Raw genomic sequence first — 23235 nt, forward strand, 5'->3', positions numbered from 1 at the left:
CAAAGGGCTTTAAACGACACCAGACGATGAATAAGGGTCTTATCTAGCGAAACGATCGGCCATTTAAAAAATAAATAACAAAGTTTAAGTTTCATAAGCACAAATGCTCGCCTTGCTCTGTTCTGTGATGCGCGTTTGTGACTCTCCTGTTCAAACTCGTTAATCAAAATGAACAAATCTTTTTTCGAGTCATGAATCATCGAAGGGTCCTACAGTAGATAAGACACTTATTCATTGTCTGGTGTCGTTTAAAGCCCTTTGAAGCTGCACTGAAACTCTCATTTGGACCTTGAACCGTTTGGTTCCCAATGAAGTCCATTATATGGAGAAAATCCTGGAATGTTTTCATTAATTTTCTTTTCGACTGAAGAAAGAAAGACATGGACATCTCGGATGACATGGGGGTGAGTAAATTATCAGCAAAAGTTTTTTTTTAAAAAGTGAACTAATCCTTTAACATTGTTTTAAATAACCACAGTTTGCACCAGAGCATTGGAATAGACTTAGATTTTGACCAAATTGACTTTTTTCCCCCAAACAATTGTCGTCATTGTAAATATTTACTTCCTACTGCTCGCAGCTCTTCTAGTTTATCATTCTGTGGTTTACACTCCCTAAACTGAGCACTGAAAGTATGTTTTTCTTCAATAGTGTTCAATTTCACCGTGTTATTCAATAACCCAAGGAATATAATTCTCTCATGTGTCCTAATGAGCGCACATCTAAGCTCTGGAAGACCTTGCTTCAAATCTTTCTTGTGTTAACTTGTTCTTTTTCAGTCATTGCCCTTACTTTCATCAGAACTTCATTGTGTCATTAAGTTCAGCTTTCATTTGATTTGCTGAGATGTGGCGCAGTAGCGGAGCATTCTCTCTCCGAACTCATCTTTCCATTCTTGCTTATGTGTCATTTTGTTTTGTTTTTTGTCATTAGTAATTCGATGTGATGTTTTGTCTGATTAGAGGGAAGTAGTTCTGTCACCTTTAAAACATTCTCAAATCATGTCCTTTGTTTTCTTGCTAGCTCATGATAATCTTCACCTCATGGCATCAGTCGTCAGTAGAGCACGGCTTTTTTAATTTAACGCGTAGAAAGCTTCACAGCAAACAGAAGTGCCTTCAAACATTGACCTTTATGTGCCGTCCAGCTGGCTGCGTTACAAGCTTTGTGTGTGTGTGTGTTTGTGTGCAATCCTGTAACAAGTAAAACAAGTCCCGCAATCTAACACAGAGCTACTTGAATTGAGCTTTCTTTAGTCCAGCTCGGAGTGGTGCCAACTTCAGCCAGAACAAGAGCCAGAGTACAAAAAGAGTGAGACAGACGATGATTTGAAGAGTTATGCACGAAGTTTGACAGTTTTTTGCCAAACTTTCTGAATGCGTGTCATACTAAAGACAGTAGGGGTGTGAATTGTGAATGTTTTCGACCTATTGTGGATCGAGCTATCCTATTCAGTCCCTCCAGGATTTCACGATTTTTTTTTGTGATTTTTGCGATCAAAATGACTGATTTTGTGGTGGTAATTTCCAAAAATTTGTGAAAAAATTTGCGATTTATATATAACATTTACCATACTAGTATTCAGTCCTTCCAGAAAAACGCGGAGTTTTTTTTGATTGATTACGCGGCCCGTTTTCTTAAAAATGCGATGGAATGTGCGGCATATTTATGCAATTTTATGCGATGAAATTGCAGGAATTTGCAAAAATTGCGGGAAGTTGCAAAAATTGCGGTTTGATGAAAAAGAGAAAAAAAGTGATTCCCCCAACATCCTGTTCTCACTAGGCTAATGTAAGAGTCATTTCTTATAATTTCCTTTGATAAGCAAGCATACTACATTATAGAAAGTGCTGGGAATATTTAATTTCTCATCTTGTTTTATTTAATACTGTAACGAGTGTAAATAAGGTGTGGCCCCTTTAAGAGCTGCGCGCTCCCTGTTGAACTCTCTGCAGTGTTATATGTGCGCCTCGAACACCCCATGTGTGCGGGTAATTTCTGTTTGATGCTACTTCTTTTATCTTATGTTGTTTATTAAGTAACGATGTGACGGTAGAACGAGTACGAGTTCGATTTGTGAGATGTCAATCGCCTCCGTGAGTCTGTCTGGCGTCGCGTAATTGCGTCACTTCATAACGTTCCCATGGAAACAGGGGGAAATGGCTGCTCTTGTGTGAAGCAAACGCAACATTTTTCAACTTTCTGCTAAGATACATGTGACTTTTTTTGCAACGAAAATGCGAGGATTATGAAATTATGCAAACCCCGCATATTTTGCACGGAAATCGGCAATTTATGCGGCGAAAGTGCGGCGTATTTGAAAAAATGCGGCCCCCGCATAAATATGCGGACCTTGGCTGATTTTGCATTGAATTCAGCGATCGCATAATCGCGTTTTTCTGGAGGGACTGCCTATTGCACTGACAGGGTGCCAGTACTGATTAGCGTTCAATTCGTGAATGAGCTTTTTATGATGACTCGACTACGCCAAGGTCATTTAACGATAACGGTTACTATATCAACATGCGATAATGATAACATGCGAGACTAAAGTGTCATTAACCCTAAAACCATATTCTGGACAAATGTGGGCAAAATAGTTTTGATTTATTTGTTAAAAATACTTCCCTTGTTCTGAGCGGTACAAGAATTGGCTACTTTTCCTAAGTTTGCCTCCTGAACACACACAATTTTTTTTTACTCAATTCTTAAGTGGGTGAAAAAAACAAACTCTTTAATCTTGTATTTGGGTCAAAAATGGGCACCCATAGAAATGAATGGGAAAACTGTAATTTAGAGCATTTTAAAAAAGCTCTAAGAACTTATTGGAATTATATTTTAATGTGGTAAAATAAATAAAACATAAAAATAAGCATAATTTACATTGAAAATATGGTACTTTTTGAAGTAAATAAATTCGAAAATACTCAAAAAAACCCCCAAAAAAACACCATAAATGGATAGACAAAACTTTATCGAAGACAGTGATATAACATTTATAATAAATAAAAATTAGGATCACACCTGAGTCCTCTGTGCCCACATTTGTCCACAATTACAGGGTTAAGGGCTATAAAGTGAATAATAAGGTTTGAGGGCTACAAAATAAAACTACCAAAATCTCTCTTTATTTTTGTCGGGAAAAAAGAGGAGACAAAATATACTGGCATACTGGCTTCTCTCTATATTGTTTGTGGTAGATACATTTTTTCTTGTTTTAAAAGAAAAAAAAATATTAGGCTAATGTAATTTGCAATTATTGGAATTACTATTAGGAAATTTACTGTTTTATTTTCGAGAATTTTCTTGTTTTACCCGTTTTCATAATGTAGAGAGACGAGAGTGTGTTAATATATATGATAGCCTACAATAAATAAACAGTGACAAAAAAACTAATTATAGCATATAGAAAAACAAGCTATAATAGAACTAATACACAAATGAAATAGACCATAAGAAATAAATTCAAAGTAATGAAATGTAAAAAAAAGTCTTCACTGTGTAAATAAATATATATTTATTCTTATTAAAGTTACAAAAGTGATTCAGTCTGTTACAGATATTCAGTTGTGTTTGTTCTTAGTTTAGTTTTAGTTGTATTCTGTCGTTCCTGCATGTGTTCCTTTGCTTCAGTTTCTCCTTTGCTGTCATGGACATTCATTTAATCATCACGGGTGTTTTTCGTTTGTTCGCTCATTCAGCCAGTGTTTAACTTTGCTCTGTCATTCCTTCAGTTGTCGATTGTTAATTGTGTTAATGCTTGTGTTCGCATTTGACACACTGTTACACCAGTCCGTCTTTTGTTAAATAAACCACGTTTCAACTTTTTAATCCTGCCTTCTGTCAGTCTTCATCTTCAGTCTGCGTAACGGTCAAGAGCAAGGAGAGATTTTCTCTTATTTGTTGTTTGATTAACATTAATAACGACAGCAGGTAAATTTGGATGCTGTCACTTTAAGACCGACTGCATGGATCCAATATACTCATGCGTTTTCTTTCTTAACTCTTTATGTTGACTTTAGACGTACAGTAAATGACTGTGTTAACTATCAAAGACTTGGTCACTTTGACTCACAAGTATGTGTATTTACCCGTTTAAGCCCAAATATTTGGCAAAAAAGTACAGCGCTGAGAGCACACGTATGTAGCGAAATGAGTTGTCTCTCTTTCATTAGCTCAAATCCCTGGTTTTTTAACCCCAATACTTAAGAACGCCTGCAAACTTCATGTGAGCGTAACCGCGATAGTGACGATTGTCCAAAATCTCTACCGGTTAATTGTGTCTGCCGGTATATTACCCACCCCTACTCTGTATTAAAGGATTAGTTCACTTCAGAATTAACATTTCCTGATAATTTACTCACCCCATGTCATCCAAGATTATCATGTCATTCTTTCTTCAGTCGAAAAGAAATAAAGGTTTTTGAGGAAAACATTCCGGCATTTTTTCTCCATATAGTGGACTTAAAGGGATACTCCACTTTTTTTGGAAATAGGCTCATTTTACCACTCCCTCAGAGTTAAACAGTTGAGTTTTACCGTTTTCAGATGTATTCAGCCGATTTTCTGTTATTTAAAAGAATATCAGTAATCAGATAGTTTCTGGTCTCATTGACTTCCATAGTATATTTTTTTCCTACTATGGAAGTCAATGAGACCAGAAACTTGTCTGGTGACTTATATTCTTCTAAATATCAGAAAATCGGCCGAATGGGTTTGAAAACGGTAAAACTCAACTGTTTAACTCTGAGGGAGTGGTAAAATGAGCCTATTTCCAAAAAAAGTGGAGTATCCCTTTAAAGGGGAAGCAACGGGTTGAAGGTCCAAATTGCAGTTTCAATGCAGCTTCAAAGTCTCTACACGATCCCAGCCGAGGAATAAGGGTTTTATCTAGCCAAAAAAAAAAAAAAAAAACATTTGTGTACTTTTTTACCACAAATGCTCGTTTTGCGCTTGCTGTGATGTCACGTTAGTCGAAACATGGTAGGCGGAAGTACCGATCTGGGGTGCGTTTCCCGAAAGCATCGTTCGCCAACAATGGTCACAAGTTCCGTCGTTACCAATAGAGTTCAATGGAAATTGCGACCATAGTTGGCTAACGATGCTTTCGGGAAACGCACCCCTGGTGTTTAAAAAACGAACGTGCACAAACTAAGTTAAACGTCCTTTACAAAAATAAAAGGTAAAACAACAATGTCGGACGATTACGAAATTGGAGGATAAAATGCGATTGAGTTTTTTGCCCTACCCTACATTTTTTAACCGGAACACTCGTAACCTTTAAACGTGATGGCTTCATGCGTGGCGCATCAAAGCTAGTGCAGGACGAGCATTTGTGGTTAAAAAGTATATAATTTTTTTTTTTTTTATTATTTATAAAATGAGTGATGGTTTGGCTAGATAAGACTCTTATTCCTTGGCTGTGATTGTGTAGAGGCTTTAAAGCTGCACTGAGACTGCAATTTGGACCTTCAACCCATTGGTTCCCATTGAAGTCCACTATATGGAGAAAGATCTTGGAATGTTTTCCTCAAAAAGCTTTATTTCTTTTCATCGTCAATCATGGATGACATGGGGCTGAGTAAATCATCAGGACATTTGTATGAAAACTTCTTATTTATTGAATCTTTGTATAACAGTGTAATCATGCTCTTGGTCTGATTATCAGCACAGCTGTGATTACCTTCCACCAATTCCCTCTTGCTTGTGTAATCTGTACATTCCCTGCAAATCTTTATTCGTTTATATAACTTCTAAGCTAGTTTGCGATAGCATACAGTTGATTTAAAAAAAAAAGACTAGAAATGACTTCTTAGTAAAAAAAACGAAACATGGGCCAGTTCTGGGAGTGGATTGCGCATCGTTTCGGTGGACAAAGGTGATTTGAAAGCTGTCTCTCGCCATTCACAATGTGTGTGGGTTTCTCTTTCTTCCCTATGTGTTCTCCCATCACAGGACAACTACGGTTCTCAGTGTGTCTCCCAGCCTCCTACCCCTTCCCCTTTGTCCCCCAGCCCAGCTAGTCTGTCCTCTTATCAGGGGGACGACAGCGATAGCATTAGCAGCCCTGCCTGGCCAAAGAACCCCAGCAGCCCTGTAAGTGCCTCATGCACTTTTACTCTCTTCTCTTTGTTTTCCTGCTTCTCTTTCTTCTTTCTGTGGTTATTTAGGTCTCCTGTTTGATGGTGTGAGCTGTTTTGACCGCAGATATGATGTAATTAGAGTTTCTCATTATGACACTCTACCACAAGATTGTTATACTATCCCCCAATTTCTTTTCATTTGTATCGTGTGTTGGGGAAGCTACTTTAAAACGGTTTCTTGCTAAGCTGCTCATAATAAGAATATAGAGCATTGTTAGGTAATAGCATTATAAACGATAACAATTTTGGCATAAAAAGGCACAAAAACCATCAGCTGTCGGTTAAAGAAATAAATAAGCAAACCGATTCACTTTGCAATGCTACGTGTGAGGGTGCGGGACAGTATTACATCTTGATTTAATTATTGCATGGCTGTCAATATAATGTGACAAAAATTGTGAGAAATTAGCTCGTCACTGGAAAAGCTACTCTGTTTTGAGAACAGCTGAGCTGCAAAAATGTCAGTAATTAGTTATTTTCCAACACGGGTAACTTTGTAGTTGTGTGTGATATATTAAAATACATTCAAGAAGGATTAGGGAAGAGTTCACAGCAAACTTGTACATGGCAAATCAGCTTTTCACCAAAGTTTGACGGGGAGTCATGAGGGGGAGTAATTGATTACTGATGTTTCATTCTTGGGTGAACTAACCCTAAAGTTTTTTTTTTTAACATTTCGCTGTGTTTACAGTAAAATAGTAAGTCCAGTCACAGTATTGTACTCAGTGGCTAGCGTTATTCTAAATATTCATATTTTGATTATAATTTGTGGCCAAAAAGTAGCGCAAATACACTCACCTAAAGGATTATTAGGAACACCACACTAATACTGTGTTTCACCCTGTTTCGGCTTCAGAACTGCCTTAATTCTACGTGGCATTGATTCAACAAGGTGCTGAAAGCATTCTTTAGAAATGTTGGCCCATATTGATAGGATAGCATCTTGCAGATGATGGAGATTTGTGGGATGCACATCCAGGGCACGAAGATCCCGTTCCACCACATCCCAAAGATGCTCTATTGGGTTGAGATCTGGTGACTGTGGGGGCCATTTTAGTACAGTGAACTCATTGTCATGTTCAAGAAACCAGTTTGAAATGATTCGAGCTTTGTGGCATGGTCCATTATCCTGCTGGAAGTAGCCGTCAGAGGATGGGTACATGGTACATAAAGTGATGGACATGGTCAGAAACAATGCTCAGGTAGGCCGTGGCATTTAAACGATGCCCAATTGGCTCTAAGAGGCCTAAAGTGTGCCAAGGAAACATCCCCCACACCATTACACCACCACCATCAGCCTGCACAGTGGTAACAAGGCATGATGGATCCATGTTCTCATTCTGTTTACGCCAAATTCTGACTCTACCATCTGAATGTCTCAACAGAAATCGAGACTCATCAGACCAGGCAACATTTTTCCAGTCTTCAACTGTCCAATTTTGGTGAGCTCTTGCAAATTGTAGCCTCTTTTTCCTATTTGTAGTGGAGATGAGTGGTACCCGATGGGGTCTTCTGCTGTTGTAGCCCATCTGTCTCAAGGTTGTGCGTGTTGTGGCTTCACAAATGCTTTGCTGCATACCTCGGTTGTAACGAGTGGTTATTTCAGTCAAAGTTGCTCTTCTATCAGCTTGAATCAGTCGGCCCATTCTCCTCTGACCTCTAGCATCAACAAGGCATTTTCACCCACAGGACTGCCACGTACTAGATGGTTTTCCCTTTTCACACCATTCTTTGTAAACCCTACAAATGGTTGTGTGTGAAAATCCCAGTAACTGAGCAGATTGTGAAATACTCAGACCGGCCCGTCTGGCACCAACAATCATGCCACGCTCAAAATTGCTTAAATCACCTTTCTTTCCCATTCTGACATTCAGTTTGGAGTTCAGGAGATTGTCTTGACCAGGACCACACCCCTAAATGCATTGAAGCCACTGTCATGTGATTGGTTGATTAGATAATTGCATTAATGAGAAATTGAACAGGTTTTCTTAATAATCCTTTAGGTGAGTGCATAAGCCAACACAGCTCAAGGCTGAAATCATGTTCAGCTAGATTTGAAAAAACTAATTCAAACAACAAACCCATTCCTTGTAAGCGTGAGCACACTTGTCCAATAAAACTTATTTTGATTCCAAAATGCAACCAGAAAATATTCCAAATCATGTTATGTCAAAAGTTTTAAATGGTATTGTTTTTACAGAACAATGATATTTGCATTTTTTGTGGTTTAAATGTGGCCCTCTTGGCCTCTGAACTTGAGTACCCCTGCCATACATTGTACACGCAGTGTTTCTTTGAGCAAACCGTGTCATGCACAAGCACAGATAGACCACAAGTGCTGCTCTAGCCCTTTTCGCGAAACATTTTTTATTTAAATTGGGCGCATGGCATCTCTGGTCACAACCCCAAATTAAACCACTATTACAATCTACATAGAGCCAGCATTAATAGCCTTCCATTAAGCTTTACAAGAAGCGACCGAGTCTGGTGTAAAATAGCATTGCCCAGGATAGGAAATGCCACCAAAATTAATAAAATGTAAATTAATAAAATTTAAAAAAATATGAATTGTCCCTGTATGAGATTTTGTATTTTATGTCACTTTTTTATGAGAAAAAGTGTCGATTTCCTGAATATCAGCACGATTGCAAATGTGATATTCCTTTTAATAAAAGAGTTCAATAAACAATATTCATTTAAAATTCTAAACACGATAATGTGAGTTTTTGCTCTATTTAACCAATGATAATAGTTCCAGACAAAGAAGTTGCGTCTCCCTGCAAATGAACGGATTTCGAACGAGTTTATTTGTTTTATTGTTGATGTGAAGAGAAAAATATTTTGTATGTATCTGGTGGCTTTTATATATATATATATATATATATAATATATTGCGTTTATTGAAATTTTGAAGGTTTATCCGTGTCTGGAGCCCGGACACTTTAATTTAGGTCCATTTGTCTAATTGGATTTAAATTGTTATTCCTGGCTGTCGCCACTGTTACAATTAAGAGTCTAATAGTGTATTATTTTAAATTTTTTATATATATATATATATATATGAAGAGTTCAGATGCAAAAGCCTCTAAATGCCATTTGAAATTTTCTTCTTTAATGATGATTTTTATCAAACTTGTATATTTAAGTTCAGTAATTTCACTTAAATGGCAATGATAATTACCTATTAATTGTTATTTAAGTGAAATCACTGAACTTAAATATACAAGTTTGATAAAAATGGTCATTAAAGAAGAAAATTTCAAATGGCATTTAGAGGCTTTTGCATCTGAACTCTTCATATATATATATATATATATATATATATATATATATAGTCAACATTTTTGATATAAAACACAAACCATGTCACATTATTCATGCAATTTTAATCGAAGTGTAAATACATCTAAATAATAATAGTATAACATAATATATGATATTTTTTGTCTGTTATGCACAACATTGATTTATCTCATTTACCAATTCCAGCATAATACCAACAGAGGACTTTTTTTTTAATGTGCAAGTAATTTAAAGATATTCCACAGTGTGTAACTAACTTATTGTTTAATGTAACTTTTATATTAATTATAAGAGACTTGAGCTCCTGCCCAGGCCATGCATCAATACTCATACCTGTCCAAAATGGTTAAAGGGTAAACTTTACTAGCATGAGACTGTCAGAACGGGACATATTGACCAATGTGGAGAACACTTTTTCTCGAGACAAAGAGCGATGGGCTTCACGGTATGGGTGTGTCGGTGGCGATATATATCTCACCCTGTTCTGTATCCATCCGCCCCTAGAAGCTCAGCATGGGGAACATGACGAATGAGAAGATCACACGACTGTACGACATGGGCTGTGAGCCTGAGAGGAGGGGATGGGTGGATCGCTACATCTCCTTCATGGAGGAGAGGGGCACGCCGGTCCCAAACCTGCCTTCGGTGGGCAAGAAGCCACTGGATCTGTGCCGCCTCTACCTCTGTGTTCGAGAAATCGGAGGCTTGGCTATGGTGAGCAGTTCTTTCGGGTGTTTCTGCGAGAGTGCTGTTCGTGCTGGGGGTTTAAAGGAGCAGAGCTGTGTAATGCATGTTAAAGATTCTTCCTCATTCTTCCTCATATCTGCCTCAACCATCACCACAGACATCAAAGAAACAGAGAAGGGAATTGGCTGAGAACACACCACACCTGCTGATGGTGTTCTTAATTCGCACACGCTCTCCGCATTGGTTTTGCGCCTATGATCCATGGTTCATGGATGACAATATTCCAGAAAAGAGAAAAAAAAATGGCCTGACAAGATTGTTACAAAGTAAACATCCTTTTATATCAGGGGATGAAACAGGAACTCCCTGCTACAAATTTGTGTGACATTTTAAACCTGGTCTAGATAATAACATGCATTTAGAAACATATTGATGTGTCCTTGTTACACTTTACATGTAATAACAGTAAATTACACATGATAATAAGCAACTAACACTAAACCAAAGGCTAATGCCTGGTTCAGATTACACGATTTTAGCCCGATTTTGGCACGATCCGTTTTGATCACGATGTCGTGGGGATTCGTAAACGACAACAGCGTCGGGACACAAGATTCGATCGTATCATCTCGTATAGTGTGTCATAGTGGGCGACAACCTACGTTGTGTCTGTGATGCTTCACAACAAAAAGACTTGCATGTTTAATTTTTTTAGCGGTCGTCCACGATGGTTCCGTCACATGTATGAGGTTGACCAATCGGAGCACAGAAGCTTTTCCATACACAACTTTCAAAAATGGCCAAAAGACGAGACGATGTGTCATCTCGACAAACGAAAGAGAGACGATGGTGCTAACGTTAAAACTAAAGTAAAAATATATAAGAAAACAATATTTTACCTCAAGTTCTCTTTGGAGGATTGACAGCCCAGACTGTCCTCTTCGAGCAATCCAGGAATGCATTAGCTAACTTGATCTAATATATGATAAGGTGTATTAAAGCATTTTTTAAAAATGTTCATTGTTTATTCATGTTTAAGTTCACTATGCATAAATGTTAACAGACGCAACTTTTGATTTAAAAAATTATTAAATGTTAAAATTAACAAAAAAAATCAATGCTGTTGAAGTATTGTTTAATGTAGTTTACTTTTGTTAACAAATGAAATCTTATTGTTAGCGTTACCATTTTTCACGCTGGTGGAACAAACGCACATGTCTCATAGCACATGACAGTACAAAAATAATGAACGTTAACAACTTATTTACGGATATTGTTAGAACTAAAAAAATTGTTTGTAAAGGTACGTTTACAGCATGATGAAATTACCATTTATGAGACTGATAGCTTCTCTAGCTTTATATTTAAGATCAACACATGTTTTTTTCCTTCTTTTACAACATTTGCAACATAAAACAATATTTTAAAGAGATCAACTAATAGCTGTAACTGCCACAGACCCCCTCTTAAAGGGTTAGTTCACCCAAAAATGAAAATTAAGTCATTAATTACTCACCCCCATGCTGTACCAACCCCGTAAGACCTTCGTTCGTCTTCGGAACACAAATGAAGATATTTTTGATTAAATTTGAGAGCTGTATAACTACCACATTGGCTCCTAAGGGACTGCCTCTTGACGGCCCAGAAAGTCAATGAAGAAAATGTTTAAATATCCCAAGTGACTACCGTGGCTCAACTATATGTTTATCAAGCGACGCGAATACTTTTTGTGTGAAAAAACAAACAAAAATAACGAGTTTATTCGACTATTTCTTTTCTTCCTTGTAGGCCAGAACGAGACTTCCTTAGATTTCCACGACGCATGCGCGAGAATTGCGATCTGAAGTAGTGTAAGCTGGTGTGAGCAGATCGCAAATCACGCGCATGCGTCGTGGAAATCTAAGGAAGTCTCGTTCTGGCCTACAAGGAAGAAAAGAAATAGTCGAATAAACTCGTTATTTTTGTTTGTTTTTTCGCACAAAAAGTATTCGCGTCGCTTGATAAACATATAGTTGAGCCACGGTAGTCACATGGGATATTTAAACATTTTCTTCATTGACTTTCTGGGCCGTCAAGAGGCAGTCCCTTAGGAGCCAATGTGGTAGTTATACAGCTCTCAAATTTAATCAAAAATATCTTCATTTGTGTTTCGAAGACGAACGAAGGTCTTACGGGGTTGGTACAGCATGGGGGTGAGTAATTAATGACTTAATTTTCATTTTTGGGTGAACTAACCCTTTAAAGACCCCTGCTTTAAATAAAGTTTTTGTTTACCGCCAGCTTCCTGTGGGCGGTAATAGCGCAATGCTAATTATTTCTGGCTAACAGCGATGATGTTTGTAAATCCTGTGCATTCTATAATGAGCCTCATTTACATAGGAAATAGGTATGTTTATCAAAAAAAAAAAAAGGACAAAGATTTGATTTTTATCAACACATATAGCGCCTTGATAAGCTAAACCGGGGGTGGCGTGTGAATCAGTCACAGGGTTAGATGGTCAAACCACTCACTGAATTGATTGTTTCTTGACTGGTTTTGATTGAAATTTTCTCCTCGAACAGGTGAATAAGAACAAGAAATGGAGAGAGCTGTCCACCCACCTGAATGTGGGAACATCCAGCAGCTCTGCCAGCTCCCTCAAGAAGCAGTACATCCAATACCTGTTTGCCTACGAGTGCAAGGTGGAGCGTGGAGAGGAACCGCCGCCTGACGCGTTCAACATGGGAGACGGCAAGAAGCAGACACAGCAGGCCAAGATCCAGCCACCCTCACCTGGTGAACAACTTTACAGCATTACTGCGGGGAGAACAGACTGTTAGACTGTAGACATGTTTTATGTGCTATGCGGTTTATTCAGGTTAAACCCTTTATTTTGCCTTTTTTGTAGTTTTTAAATAGGGTTAGGCCGCGTTTCCATCGCAGGAACTCTCCCCAGGAACTAGGGACTTTGGGGTGGGACCATAGACAGTATAAGAAGTGGACAGAGCCATCTCATTGGAACTCCACAAGTGAAGCCCATTTTTAGCGATTTTTTTAGGACTTCCGTTCCTGATGCGCAGACTCAAACCGACTCAAACAGAGCTTGACGACGTAGATGTGATGTGATCGACCCATCTGTATTCTAGTGGCTGTGGCATGAGAAATCTGAATCATTCCCTTCTAAAACTTGCAGAGGTGGAGAGTGTGAGTAGGAGCTGTCCATGAGCTAGGAGAAGGAGACACTTTTGCTAGGTATTCTGATTAATTATTTTGTCATTTTGCCTCCACGTTTCCCCGATTGCCCACTAGCTTCTCCTCCTGTCCATACGGTAATCTCTCTACTGTGCGACAGAGAGTTGCGTGGTTATGACGCAATCGTTTACAAAAAACTGCTTCTACGGGGCCATAACATACGTTACAAGGTAATGGAGCATTTTATACATTGTTGTGTTTCTTTAGAAATAAATAATGGACAAATGGGGTCTTCGAATGCCTCAAATGTAAAGTTATTCGCTGTCAAATTGACGCCAAAATGAATGGGAGTCAATGCCAACTCAAGTGACGTTTTGCTACAAGATGGCGGCACCCGGCCGGCTTCAACTTCCGGTCGATGGATTACCCCTTGGGTGGGACTCGGTGTCTAAACAAAGTTCCGGGTAAATATTTCCCCCTCCGAAAGTCCCAGTGACGAGGCAGTGTTTTTTTTCAAAGTTCAGGGACTGTCAAGGGTTGAACATGTTGATTGGTTGAGTTCATGCCGCATTTTGATTGGTTGACTCCATGAAGGATTTTAGTTTTGCAGTAAGTTTTTTGCTATTCAAATCAACAATGGCATTTAAAAAATACGACCGATGGCGAGGTTCAGGCTTTATTAAGTTTATACGTGGAGGTCCAAATCCAGCGGGAACTGTAAAGTAGCGCGCAGTCCTACGTCACTGGACTAATTTGCCTAATCTTCACAGTACTTTAGACCGCGGTGGAAACGCTGACAGCAACAGAAAAAAAGGTTCATGGGAAAAAAAGTTTCTGGAACGAATTGTTCCAGATAATTTCGGTGGAAACGCGGCTTTAGTGAAAGTGAAAAGAAATGTGAGGACCGAGTATGGGAATATTTGTCCTGTGCATTTAACCCATCCAACTTGTCAGATAACAAGCTTGTTGAAGAAAACCATGGTGAAGCTAGATTTCGGAACAAATATTAGTCAGACCAGTTAAAATCCTTATCCAGTGACTTATCCTTATCAACACTCATCCAAACATCAACGATCCAATCAACTTTGTGGGCAATATTTTGTGAAAAGTGTTTCAACCCTCCCAATTACTTAGCTGTAATAGTGATGCTATTGGAGTCCAATATAATCTTCATGCCATTCTTCGAATCATCTGGATCTCTCACATGTCGCTCTGGCCTGCCTGCCTTATAATGAAGTCAGAGCGGCTCTACACGGAGCTATAAATATCTGACAGGTGATTGATTCAAACTGAGGCGGAAGGGGGAGGGGTGAGGAAGAAAGAGAGCTGCCAAGCTGCTGGCTTAAGGATTCCCGTTCCCCCTCTTCCTGAGGCTAATGACTCATGACGTCACAGAAAGAGAGCGAGAGAGAGAGAGAGCTGTCAAACAGCAGGGGAGGGATTCCCTCCAAGAAGATTAATGGGGGAGGAGTGTGGGATAAAAACAAAAGTGACCTCAGCCTGACCCCTCGCTCAATGCAGACCAGTGAGCCAGCGTTTTTATTTTCCATCTCTCTTTCTCCCGCTCTCTCCGACATGGGGAATATGCGTAAGGTCATGGGCGGTCACACAGACTGGAAGTGTTACAGCATAGCACCATGTATTGTTTACTTTCAGCGCTGAAAGATGGTTTTGTGGCTGGCAGCAGATCAAGGACATGTAAAGCAGACACTCTTTCATTCCCTCGTTCTTTCATTGTAACCCAATTCTTTTAGTTCCCTGCGCGGAAATCTTTTGAAGTACGTTTTACTGCTCTGAGCTGCGGAGGAAAATGCAAATTGGTTTTATTACTTTGCATCAACTGAGCCGTAGAAATTTCAGACGTTATTAGGACGGTGTCCTTTTATGCCATTGCATTTCTATGGAAATTAATAACTAGTGTATTCAAATGTTATTGGATTATGGAAATGCAGTCTGGGGATTGTAAGATTTGGGTTTCTTTCCCTGGAGCTTGGAGGAACTGATTAGGACATTGTCATTTGCTTGTAGATTTATAAAATACCATTATAGCACAATCAGAATATAATAATAATAAAAGAAAGTATTTTAAAGTTGATTTTAATGAGGCTTTTATATTATTTAAATTTTGGTAATATGCAGTTCTTTGTTTTTGGTGGGAATCAATTTTGATTCAGGCAATCACTATGTTGTTATGAACATCCTTTATCATTCTTTAAACAGATGAAAAAAATCGCATCACAAAATTAAAAGCAAAATAGTTGGAATGAGAGCATCGAAATGTGCATAAAAAAGTTTCACTCTCTAAATAAATGAAAGTGATCAATAAAGAGGATACATTTTTGCGTAGAATAATTCTTTCACATACTGTAACGTAGCCTCTTTTCTACTCTGCTGAACAGCAAACTCCGGCTCTCTTCAAGGGCCGCAGACTCCTCAGTCCACAGGCAGCAGCACCATGACAGAGATGCCAGGAGACCTGAAGCCACCGACACCAGCCACCACACCCCACGGACAGGTCACGCCACTACCGACTGCCAGGTGGGCTAAACTGATGTATTATATTTTAGTGCCTGTCAGTGTTGTGCACTTGGAAAATGTAGTGAGCTGAGCTAAGCTAAGTTAAGCTAAGCTAAGCTTCTCTGCACTGATGTAGCAAGATAAGCTAAAGCAACATGGCAACAGTTGCAAAACTATTTTTTAGGGCTGTCAGTTAAACGCGTAATTAACAGCGTTAACGCAAACCCATTTTAACGGGGTCAATTTTTTGCGTCAACACTCGTTTGGGCTTGCGAGCCGGCCATATAGTTGGTTAACGTTATGTTTTGAGTGGATGACGAGCTCAAGACGCCGAAATGGATGCCAATAAGATTCTGAATGGAAAGTTTACTTTTAAAAGTTGCCAAATGGTTCCATTGACAAGACCAAAGTGATCTGTGTGTTTTGTCGTTGTGAACTGAGCGATCATCATCGCAGCACGTCCAGTCTGAAATACCGCTTGATGATGGCCAAGCACACACACACACACACAAACAGCTGATGCAAATTCTCCGCCCCCTCGTCAATATCAGGACCTCGTCAGTATTTCTTTCACCCTTTTATTGATGGACAGTGTTACATTGTGTGAGAGATTATTTGCTCCAAGTGAAAATGTTAGTGTGAAATTAAACACTGTATATGCTAATGTTGTTTTCAATAAAAAACATTTGCACAAGGCAAGCCAATCCACTTTTCCATGTTGATAAGAGCATTAAAATGAGAAAAAAAATAATCAAGAGACATTTAGAATAGATAAAAATGAGCGATTAATCGCGAGTTAACTATGACATTAATACAATTAATCGCGATTAAATATTTTAATCGTTTGACAGCACTAATTTTTTTTCAATTTTATTTTTATAGTAAACCAACCATTCCAAGTCAATGCTTTCTCAATGATCAATACAACTCTGTTCCAAAGCAATTTCAAAGCAAAAACAATAACACAACCATAACAATAACAAAACTTGGTGTCGAGAGTGTGTGCATCTTTCCATCAAGTACATTTCTCGCGTGTCAGCCCAAGGATTGGTATGTCACCGGCCGGAGAAAGCTGTTTGCCGTAACCTGCCGTAAAACACAAATTCGTTGCCATCGCATGGAAGCTACACAGATCTGTGGATCCAGGATCAGTGATCCTTAGATCCGATTTGAGCTGGAGCTTCAGAAATGCTTGGGGAAATGTAGCTTGTGTGGATGCTACCGCACTACTTGATCAACAAAAAGAGTACAACCTTGCTACTGAGAAATGTAGTTAAGCTACTTGTTGCGACGCTACTGCCCAACACTGGTGTCTGATACTCAAGTTTGTGCATGTATTGATTCTGTTGTCCTTGTTTCACCCACACTTCTTTAGAAACAGTGGTGTTAGTGTGCAAGATCCGTTCTCTGAAGGCAGTGACCCAGCCTTCCAAAAGCGAGGCCCCATGCATGGAGATCCCACCTCTAGAATGCAGTTTGACACCAGTAAGGATCCCTACGGAGCTCCCAGGAAAGGTGTGTTGTTGCTGCTGTAATTACTGTGTATGGGACTGGTTTCACATTTCTGCTCACTGCTGCCTCACTGTGCTCCATTTACTAGAGCTGCATATTCATTATTTTCTTGGACATTGCTGCCATCTAGTGTCTGCAGGTTAAAGCCAGTATGAAAGTAAAATTGACCTGAATATGACGTTTCATAGAATATTCTTTAGACATGTAGATAGTCTTTCATGTTCGTTATCTTCCTTGCAGTTAAAAAGTGTTGTTTGTTTTCAGGTGTTTCTGAGTCCTTCATGCCAGGGCAGATGCCAGGCAGCGGCATGCAAGATATGTACCCACGTGGCCCGCACTCAGGAATGGGTATGGGTCCACGACCCCAGTACTCCTACAACCCTGGTTTTGAGAGGAGGTAAGACAGAACACCTTGGTGTCAGTTCATTAACTGCATAAAAACAATGCAAGCATCAAAATCAGTATGCCAACTTTATGTTTATATTTATGTTCACAGGCCAGACCATGTCATGGGACAAGACGGGGGAATTGCCCCCCCTGGAAACCAAAACAACATGGTACCTTCCAACAGTGATCCCAGCATGTTCTCTGGCAGTAGATATGCCTCTCATCAGAGGTAAGAAGTGGCTATTGTTGACTAGTTTCTATGAATGCATATGGTGTATAGAGCTGTAGTTTATTATTATATGTTTTACTGTAGACATGGACATGACGGCTATGGGCAGCAGTACCCTCACAGCATGCCATATGGTGCACATGGGATTTACCCCCAACAGCAGGTCAGCCATCAAATGTGATCAGGATTGATCCCTCTTTTATGCTGAGAGTTAGAGAGAGTTTGTGATAATTCTTTTCATTTCATTGTGGTTTGGGGTGGGACAAAATATCGATAGGGAAATATATCGTCGTCCTTCTCCGTGCTGTATGAGAATTGATGCGCTGGCGCCAAATATCGATATTTTCATTAATAAAACAAGGCGCTTTAAATAGATTTCCCTGCTCCCAGCGTCGCTACTTCATGGCTCCTTGAGGTGGCACCCAACACATGAATGAGGGAAACTAGAACATAAGTTTACTAGCCAGACAGCAGTGTGAGTAAAATAATAGATGCTTCAGCCACGACGTTTAAGTCCAAAGTCTGGAAAACTTGCATTTAACCTTTTCACTTGCATTTTGTGTTCATATTTAGACAGATATCGTGATGTAACATTATAGGATTGTCTAGCAATATATTGATTATTGGAGAATTGCTGCATCATGATATTATCGGTATTGTGAACCATGTATCGTATCATGAGCTACTCTGTGATTCCCACCCCTAAATGTGGTAATTATTTATGCTATATCAATACTTTATTTTGACACTTTGTTTATTGGCTATTGCAGGGTTACAAGAGGCCTGGGGAAGGGATGTATGGCCCTCCACCCAAGAGGCATGAGAGTGAAGCCTATGGTATGCAGTACGGGGGCCAGCAGCCTGACAGCCTGTATAACCAATATGGTTACCCAGAACGTAGGCCCATGCAAAGCCCATTCCCCTATCCATATGGACGTGATCGCATGCAGCCAGGTGGACAGGGACCTCCTCAGCATAGCATGATGACTGGTGGACCACCCCCATCCTCTAACTCCAGCGGTGGGCATCAGGGGAACATGTGGCACACCAGGCACGACATGAGCTATCCTTACCCTGGTCGGCAGGGTCATGGGGCCCCATATCCCTCCATGAGCCGCGGAGACGATCCAGAAGTCAGGGCTAGTCAGGACAGTCAGTGGCCTGGTCAGCGTCAATCACCATACCCTCCACACTCTTCGTCCGCTTCCAGCTCCATGCCCCCCATGGTTAGCCGGCAACCATCTTCCTCCTACCAATCTCCTCCGGCAATGCCAAACCACATCTCTCGTGTCCCAAGCCCTGCACCATTCCCTCGGTCTGTGGGTGGCTCTATGTCACCCAATAAGGCTCACATGATGGCCTCTATGAAGCAGATGCAAAAGCCGGGTGGCCCAGGCTCTATGCCAAGTTCTCAAAGTGGTGGTATTCCTGGGCAAGGCTTCCCAACAATCCATCGGGATTACCCATTGGACTCTGTGGAGGCCACACAGCCCCAGATTAAACCCCGCCGAAGGTTAACTTCCAAAGACATTGGTATGAAACCCTTTTCCAGTGCTAATATTTTTTTATTTAATTGGCCTGGGTTCTGGCAAGTTTCTTAAAATGCTTGTAAATCTTGCAGGCACACCAGAGGCTTGGCGTGTGATGATGTCCCTGAAGTCTGGGTTGCTTGCAGAGAGTACATGGGCTCTAGATACTATAAACATATTGCTCTATGATGACAACACTGTGTCTTCCTTTGGCCTATCTCAGGTAAGTATCCCAGGCACTGTTGGGTTTTTAGGTTTAAAAGTTAAAAGGGAAGGAAATTGTTGCAGAAGTCTTGTATCACTTTTACGCATTTTGTGGTAATATTTAATAGCACTTTATGATAAATAATAGGCTATAATAATGTAATGGATTTTATGTCTTGGTTTTCTAGATGCCCGGTTTCTTGGAGCTCATTGTTGAATATTTCAGAAGGTGCTTAATAGAGATATTTGGGATCCTTGAGGAATACGAAGTTGGATCAGAGGGTCAGAAAACTCTCCTCGGCTCGTGTTCAGAACCTACAGAAAAAGAGCAACCTTCCAATCAAGACCTGAAAACCCAATCCCTTGCAGAACAAGTGGAGAAGCAATTAGATACGGAGCCTGAGAAACCTCAGCCGAGCAGCTCGGCAGCACTCGTTATAGAGAAAAAGGAAGAGTTGGCAGAGGGTAAGGCTGATGAAGAAGAGAACAAAGTTGGTACAGAGCCATGTCCTCCAGTGGAGCCCAGACCCAAGCAAGCCAGTAAGTTCGACAAGCTCCCAGTGAAAATTGAGGAGAGAGAGGCTGTGGCTGATACTGTGGAGGATCGCTCAGAGCTGCTAGGCCTGGCCGGGGAGTTCACCAGTGGTCTGCTACATTGGAAAGCAGGTGGAGGGGACTCCACTGCCCACATCCAGACCCATTTAGAGAGTCGTGGGGAAGAGGAAGAACAGAAGCCCTTAGAGAATCAGGAAGGTGTGCAGGCACTTGGAAAAGAAACGGTTGAAGAAGAGCCCAGGAGGAAAGAGGAACTGAAAAGGGAACTTCCAGGCCCTTCAGAGGAAAACTTGACAGCCACTGTAGATGACATGCTAAGTTCTCGTCCAGGGCTGCTGTCAGGAGGTGAAACTCAGACATTCCTCTTCCGCAACAGAGAGAACAACAGCAGCATTACGTTGCTGGAAGATGAGCCCCGATGCTGGGATGAAGCCCCTCTTTCAGTAGCCGAGGGCTGGCAAGATGAGTTGGCCAAGCGCTGCATCTGTGTGTCCAATATCATTCGTGGACTCTCCTTTGTCCCTGGCAATGACAGCGAATTGGCTCGGCACCCAGGTTTAGTGCTCATTCTTGGCAAACTAGTGCTTCTGCACCATGAGCACCCTAAAAGAAAAAGGATGGCACCTACCTACCAGAGAGAGGAAGAGCGAGGTCTGGCTTGCAGCAAGGATGAATGGTGGTGGGACTGCCTTGGTGCCTTGCGTGAGAACACCTTGGTCACCCTTGCCAACATTTCAGGACAGCTAGACCTGTCAATTTATCCAGAAAGTATCTGCCTTCCGATTCTGGACGGGCTGCTCCACTGGATGGTGTGCCCTTCAGCAGAGGCCCAGGACCCCTTTTGCACGGCAAACGGCTTCTCCTCGCTTACGCCGCAGAGGCTTGTGCTGGAGTGTCTGTGCAAACTGAGCATCCAAGACTCAAATGTTGACCTTCTGCTGGCCACTCCTCCTTTTAGCAGACAGGAGCGCCTCTTCGCCACATTAGTGAGGCATGTCGGTGAGCGAAAGAGTCAGGTGTGCCGCGAGATGGCCGTAGCTGTTCTCTCCAATCTTGCACAGGGTGACCCGACAGCTGCCCGAGCCGTAGCCCTGCAGAAGGGCAGCGTGGGAGCCTTGATAGGCTTCCTTGAGGACAGTGTTTCCATGGCACAGTATCAGCAGAGCCCTCACAGTCTCTTGCACATGGGACACTCCACCCACCCTGAGCCGCCCAGCATCAACATGATGTGCCGAGCCGCCAAAGCCCTGCTGGCCATGGCCCAAGTGGAGGAGAACAGGCCCGAGTTTGTGCTCTTCGAGAGCCGGCTTCTTGATATCTCGCTGTCCTCTGTGCTGAACTCTGGCGTGGCAGCCATCCTGTGTGAGGTACTGTTTAAGCTCGGCCGTTCGTGACACGCACAAAGGAGCCTAGAGTGCCATCATGGGAACGCGCGGCTGAGCTGAGCCACAGAGATCACACACAACTGTTGGTGTTATATTTTTATTTAAGGAAAAGAACACAAACAAAAAATGTTTTTACATACAAATGAATATATAGAGAATATATATAGCTCCTCTGCCCCATTTCCCAGTTTTCATTTTGGATTTTTAAATGATTTTAATACAGATATTTAATACTTGGTCTTTTTTTTTTTTTTTCTATTCTTTTTTTATTTGTTTTGTTTAGTTTCATCTGTGTATTTTTTGTTCATTTGTTTTAACCAAAGTTTGCATCTGATACGCGTTTTTAGAGTATTTTGCTCTCAGAATGTTTTTAATTGTTTTGATGCAGTGTTTTGTTCGTTTTCTTGTGGGAATTTGTTTATTCGGGGAATGCAGATTTATTTAAATTGTGAGACATGTTGTAGATAGAACTTCTCTTGCAAAGTGTTGCGATAAAAGAAAAAAGAAAAAAAAAAAACACTGATTTTAAGACATACATGTATACAGCTCTGAAAAAAAGCATTGTGCAATAGATTTAGCTGGCTCAGAGGGGAGATGATGAAATGTGAATGACCACAGGCAATGTTCTGACCTGACCACCAGTGTTGCACTGTTTCACCACACCAGTATCTGAGGGTCAAGCGAGTGTTGGTTTCTAATCTGACTTGCTTCCATATAAGTGCAGCCGCAGAGGGTCCTCTCTCTGACGGCAAACTCAAAAGTTCTTCTCTATACTATATCCACGGGTCAATTTGTATATAGAAACTGTACATTAAATGGGCCCCCTTTCACATTTTTGTTTCCTCCAAGAGATGTGGTATTATACAAAGTGAGTAGTTAATGCTACATGCTATTGACATTTGCAAATGAATATTAAGTCATTGTTTTCAGGTGAGGATAGTCTTCAAACATGTAAGGGGCCGTTCACACAGGGTGAGTTCTTGCATTCGGTCTGCGCCATTTTTTTTTGTTTAAATGGTTGGTCATATGTGCACATGCCAAACAGACACATTTGGTCATTGTGCTGCACCTTTTTGTTTTTGGTGTCTTTAAAGCCCAGCGTCAAGTTGAAAATAGTTCGTATTTTGAAAGGGTACACAGCAGCTCAATGTCGGTTTTACAACAATGGACCAATCAGATGAATTTGGGAGCTGGAAAAGCGTCTCCTGTGGATTAAAGCATGTACATTAGCAATTGTGTATGGGATTTAATGCGCCTGTAAACGCACTTGTTCAGTTTTTAATTCAAGAATGTATTCTGTGTGAACGCCCCCAAAGACTTTCCTGTATGTCCTTTAATGAAGTGCTGTGTGACGAGAGATAGCAATGGCTCCCTCTAATGGCCTTAGATTTTTGAAATTACAGGCTAACTGAAAAGACGTCTGATGGCATAAATGTAATTCAATGTGAAAGTTACCCCAAAATGACTTAATGATTTTAACAAAAAGTATGTACAACTCTTTATGTAAGCTCTTTTTGCTCCATATGATTTGATGACCATTGTTTATTCAGTATAAAGTCTTTATACATGTTCCACATGTTAAAAGTAAATGTACATGAAATTTGGTCGAGCA

At 40.5% G+C, this 23235-nt stretch overlaps 1 protein-coding gene across 5 annotated transcripts in view; it reads left to right on the forward strand.

Moving 5' to 3' along the window:
• Positions 1 to 23232, forward strand: part of arid1b (AT-rich interaction domain 1B) — a 132639-nt gene extending 109407 nt beyond the window's left edge. For 2 of the 5 annotated variants that reach the window (XM_039692287.2, XM_039692288.2), the window contains 11 exons: positions 5956 to 6096; positions 9951 to 10160; positions 12696 to 12909; positions 15705 to 15843; positions 17198 to 17337; positions 17599 to 17731; positions 17831 to 17950; positions 18035 to 18113; positions 18721 to 19483; positions 19572 to 19702; positions 19872 to 23232. In XM_039692287.2, coding sequence (XP_039548221.2) covers positions 5956 to 6096; positions 9951 to 10160; positions 12696 to 12909; positions 15705 to 15843; positions 17198 to 17337; positions 17599 to 17731; positions 17831 to 17950; positions 18035 to 18113; positions 18721 to 19483; positions 19572 to 19702; positions 19872 to 21632 — 3831 coding nt within the window. In that variant the 3' untranslated portion in view covers positions 21633 to 23232. The remainder of the gene's footprint in view (positions 1 to 5955; positions 6097 to 9950; positions 10161 to 12695; positions 12910 to 15704; positions 15844 to 17197; positions 17338 to 17598; positions 17732 to 17830; positions 17951 to 18034; positions 18114 to 18720; positions 19484 to 19571; positions 19703 to 19871) is intronic. The other 3 variants (XM_089118456.1, XM_039692289.2, XM_039692290.2) reach the window with 3 other exon arrangements.
• The last annotated feature ends 3 nt before the right edge of the window (positions 23233 to 23235 follow it).

The sequence above is a fragment of the Pimephales promelas genome, chromosome 13 (genome assembly GCF_988280905.1).
Source record: "Pimephales promelas chromosome 13, fPimPro1.hap1.1, whole genome shotgun sequence".
Taxonomy (NCBI): domain Eukaryota; kingdom Metazoa; phylum Chordata; class Actinopteri; order Cypriniformes; family Leuciscidae; genus Pimephales; species Pimephales promelas.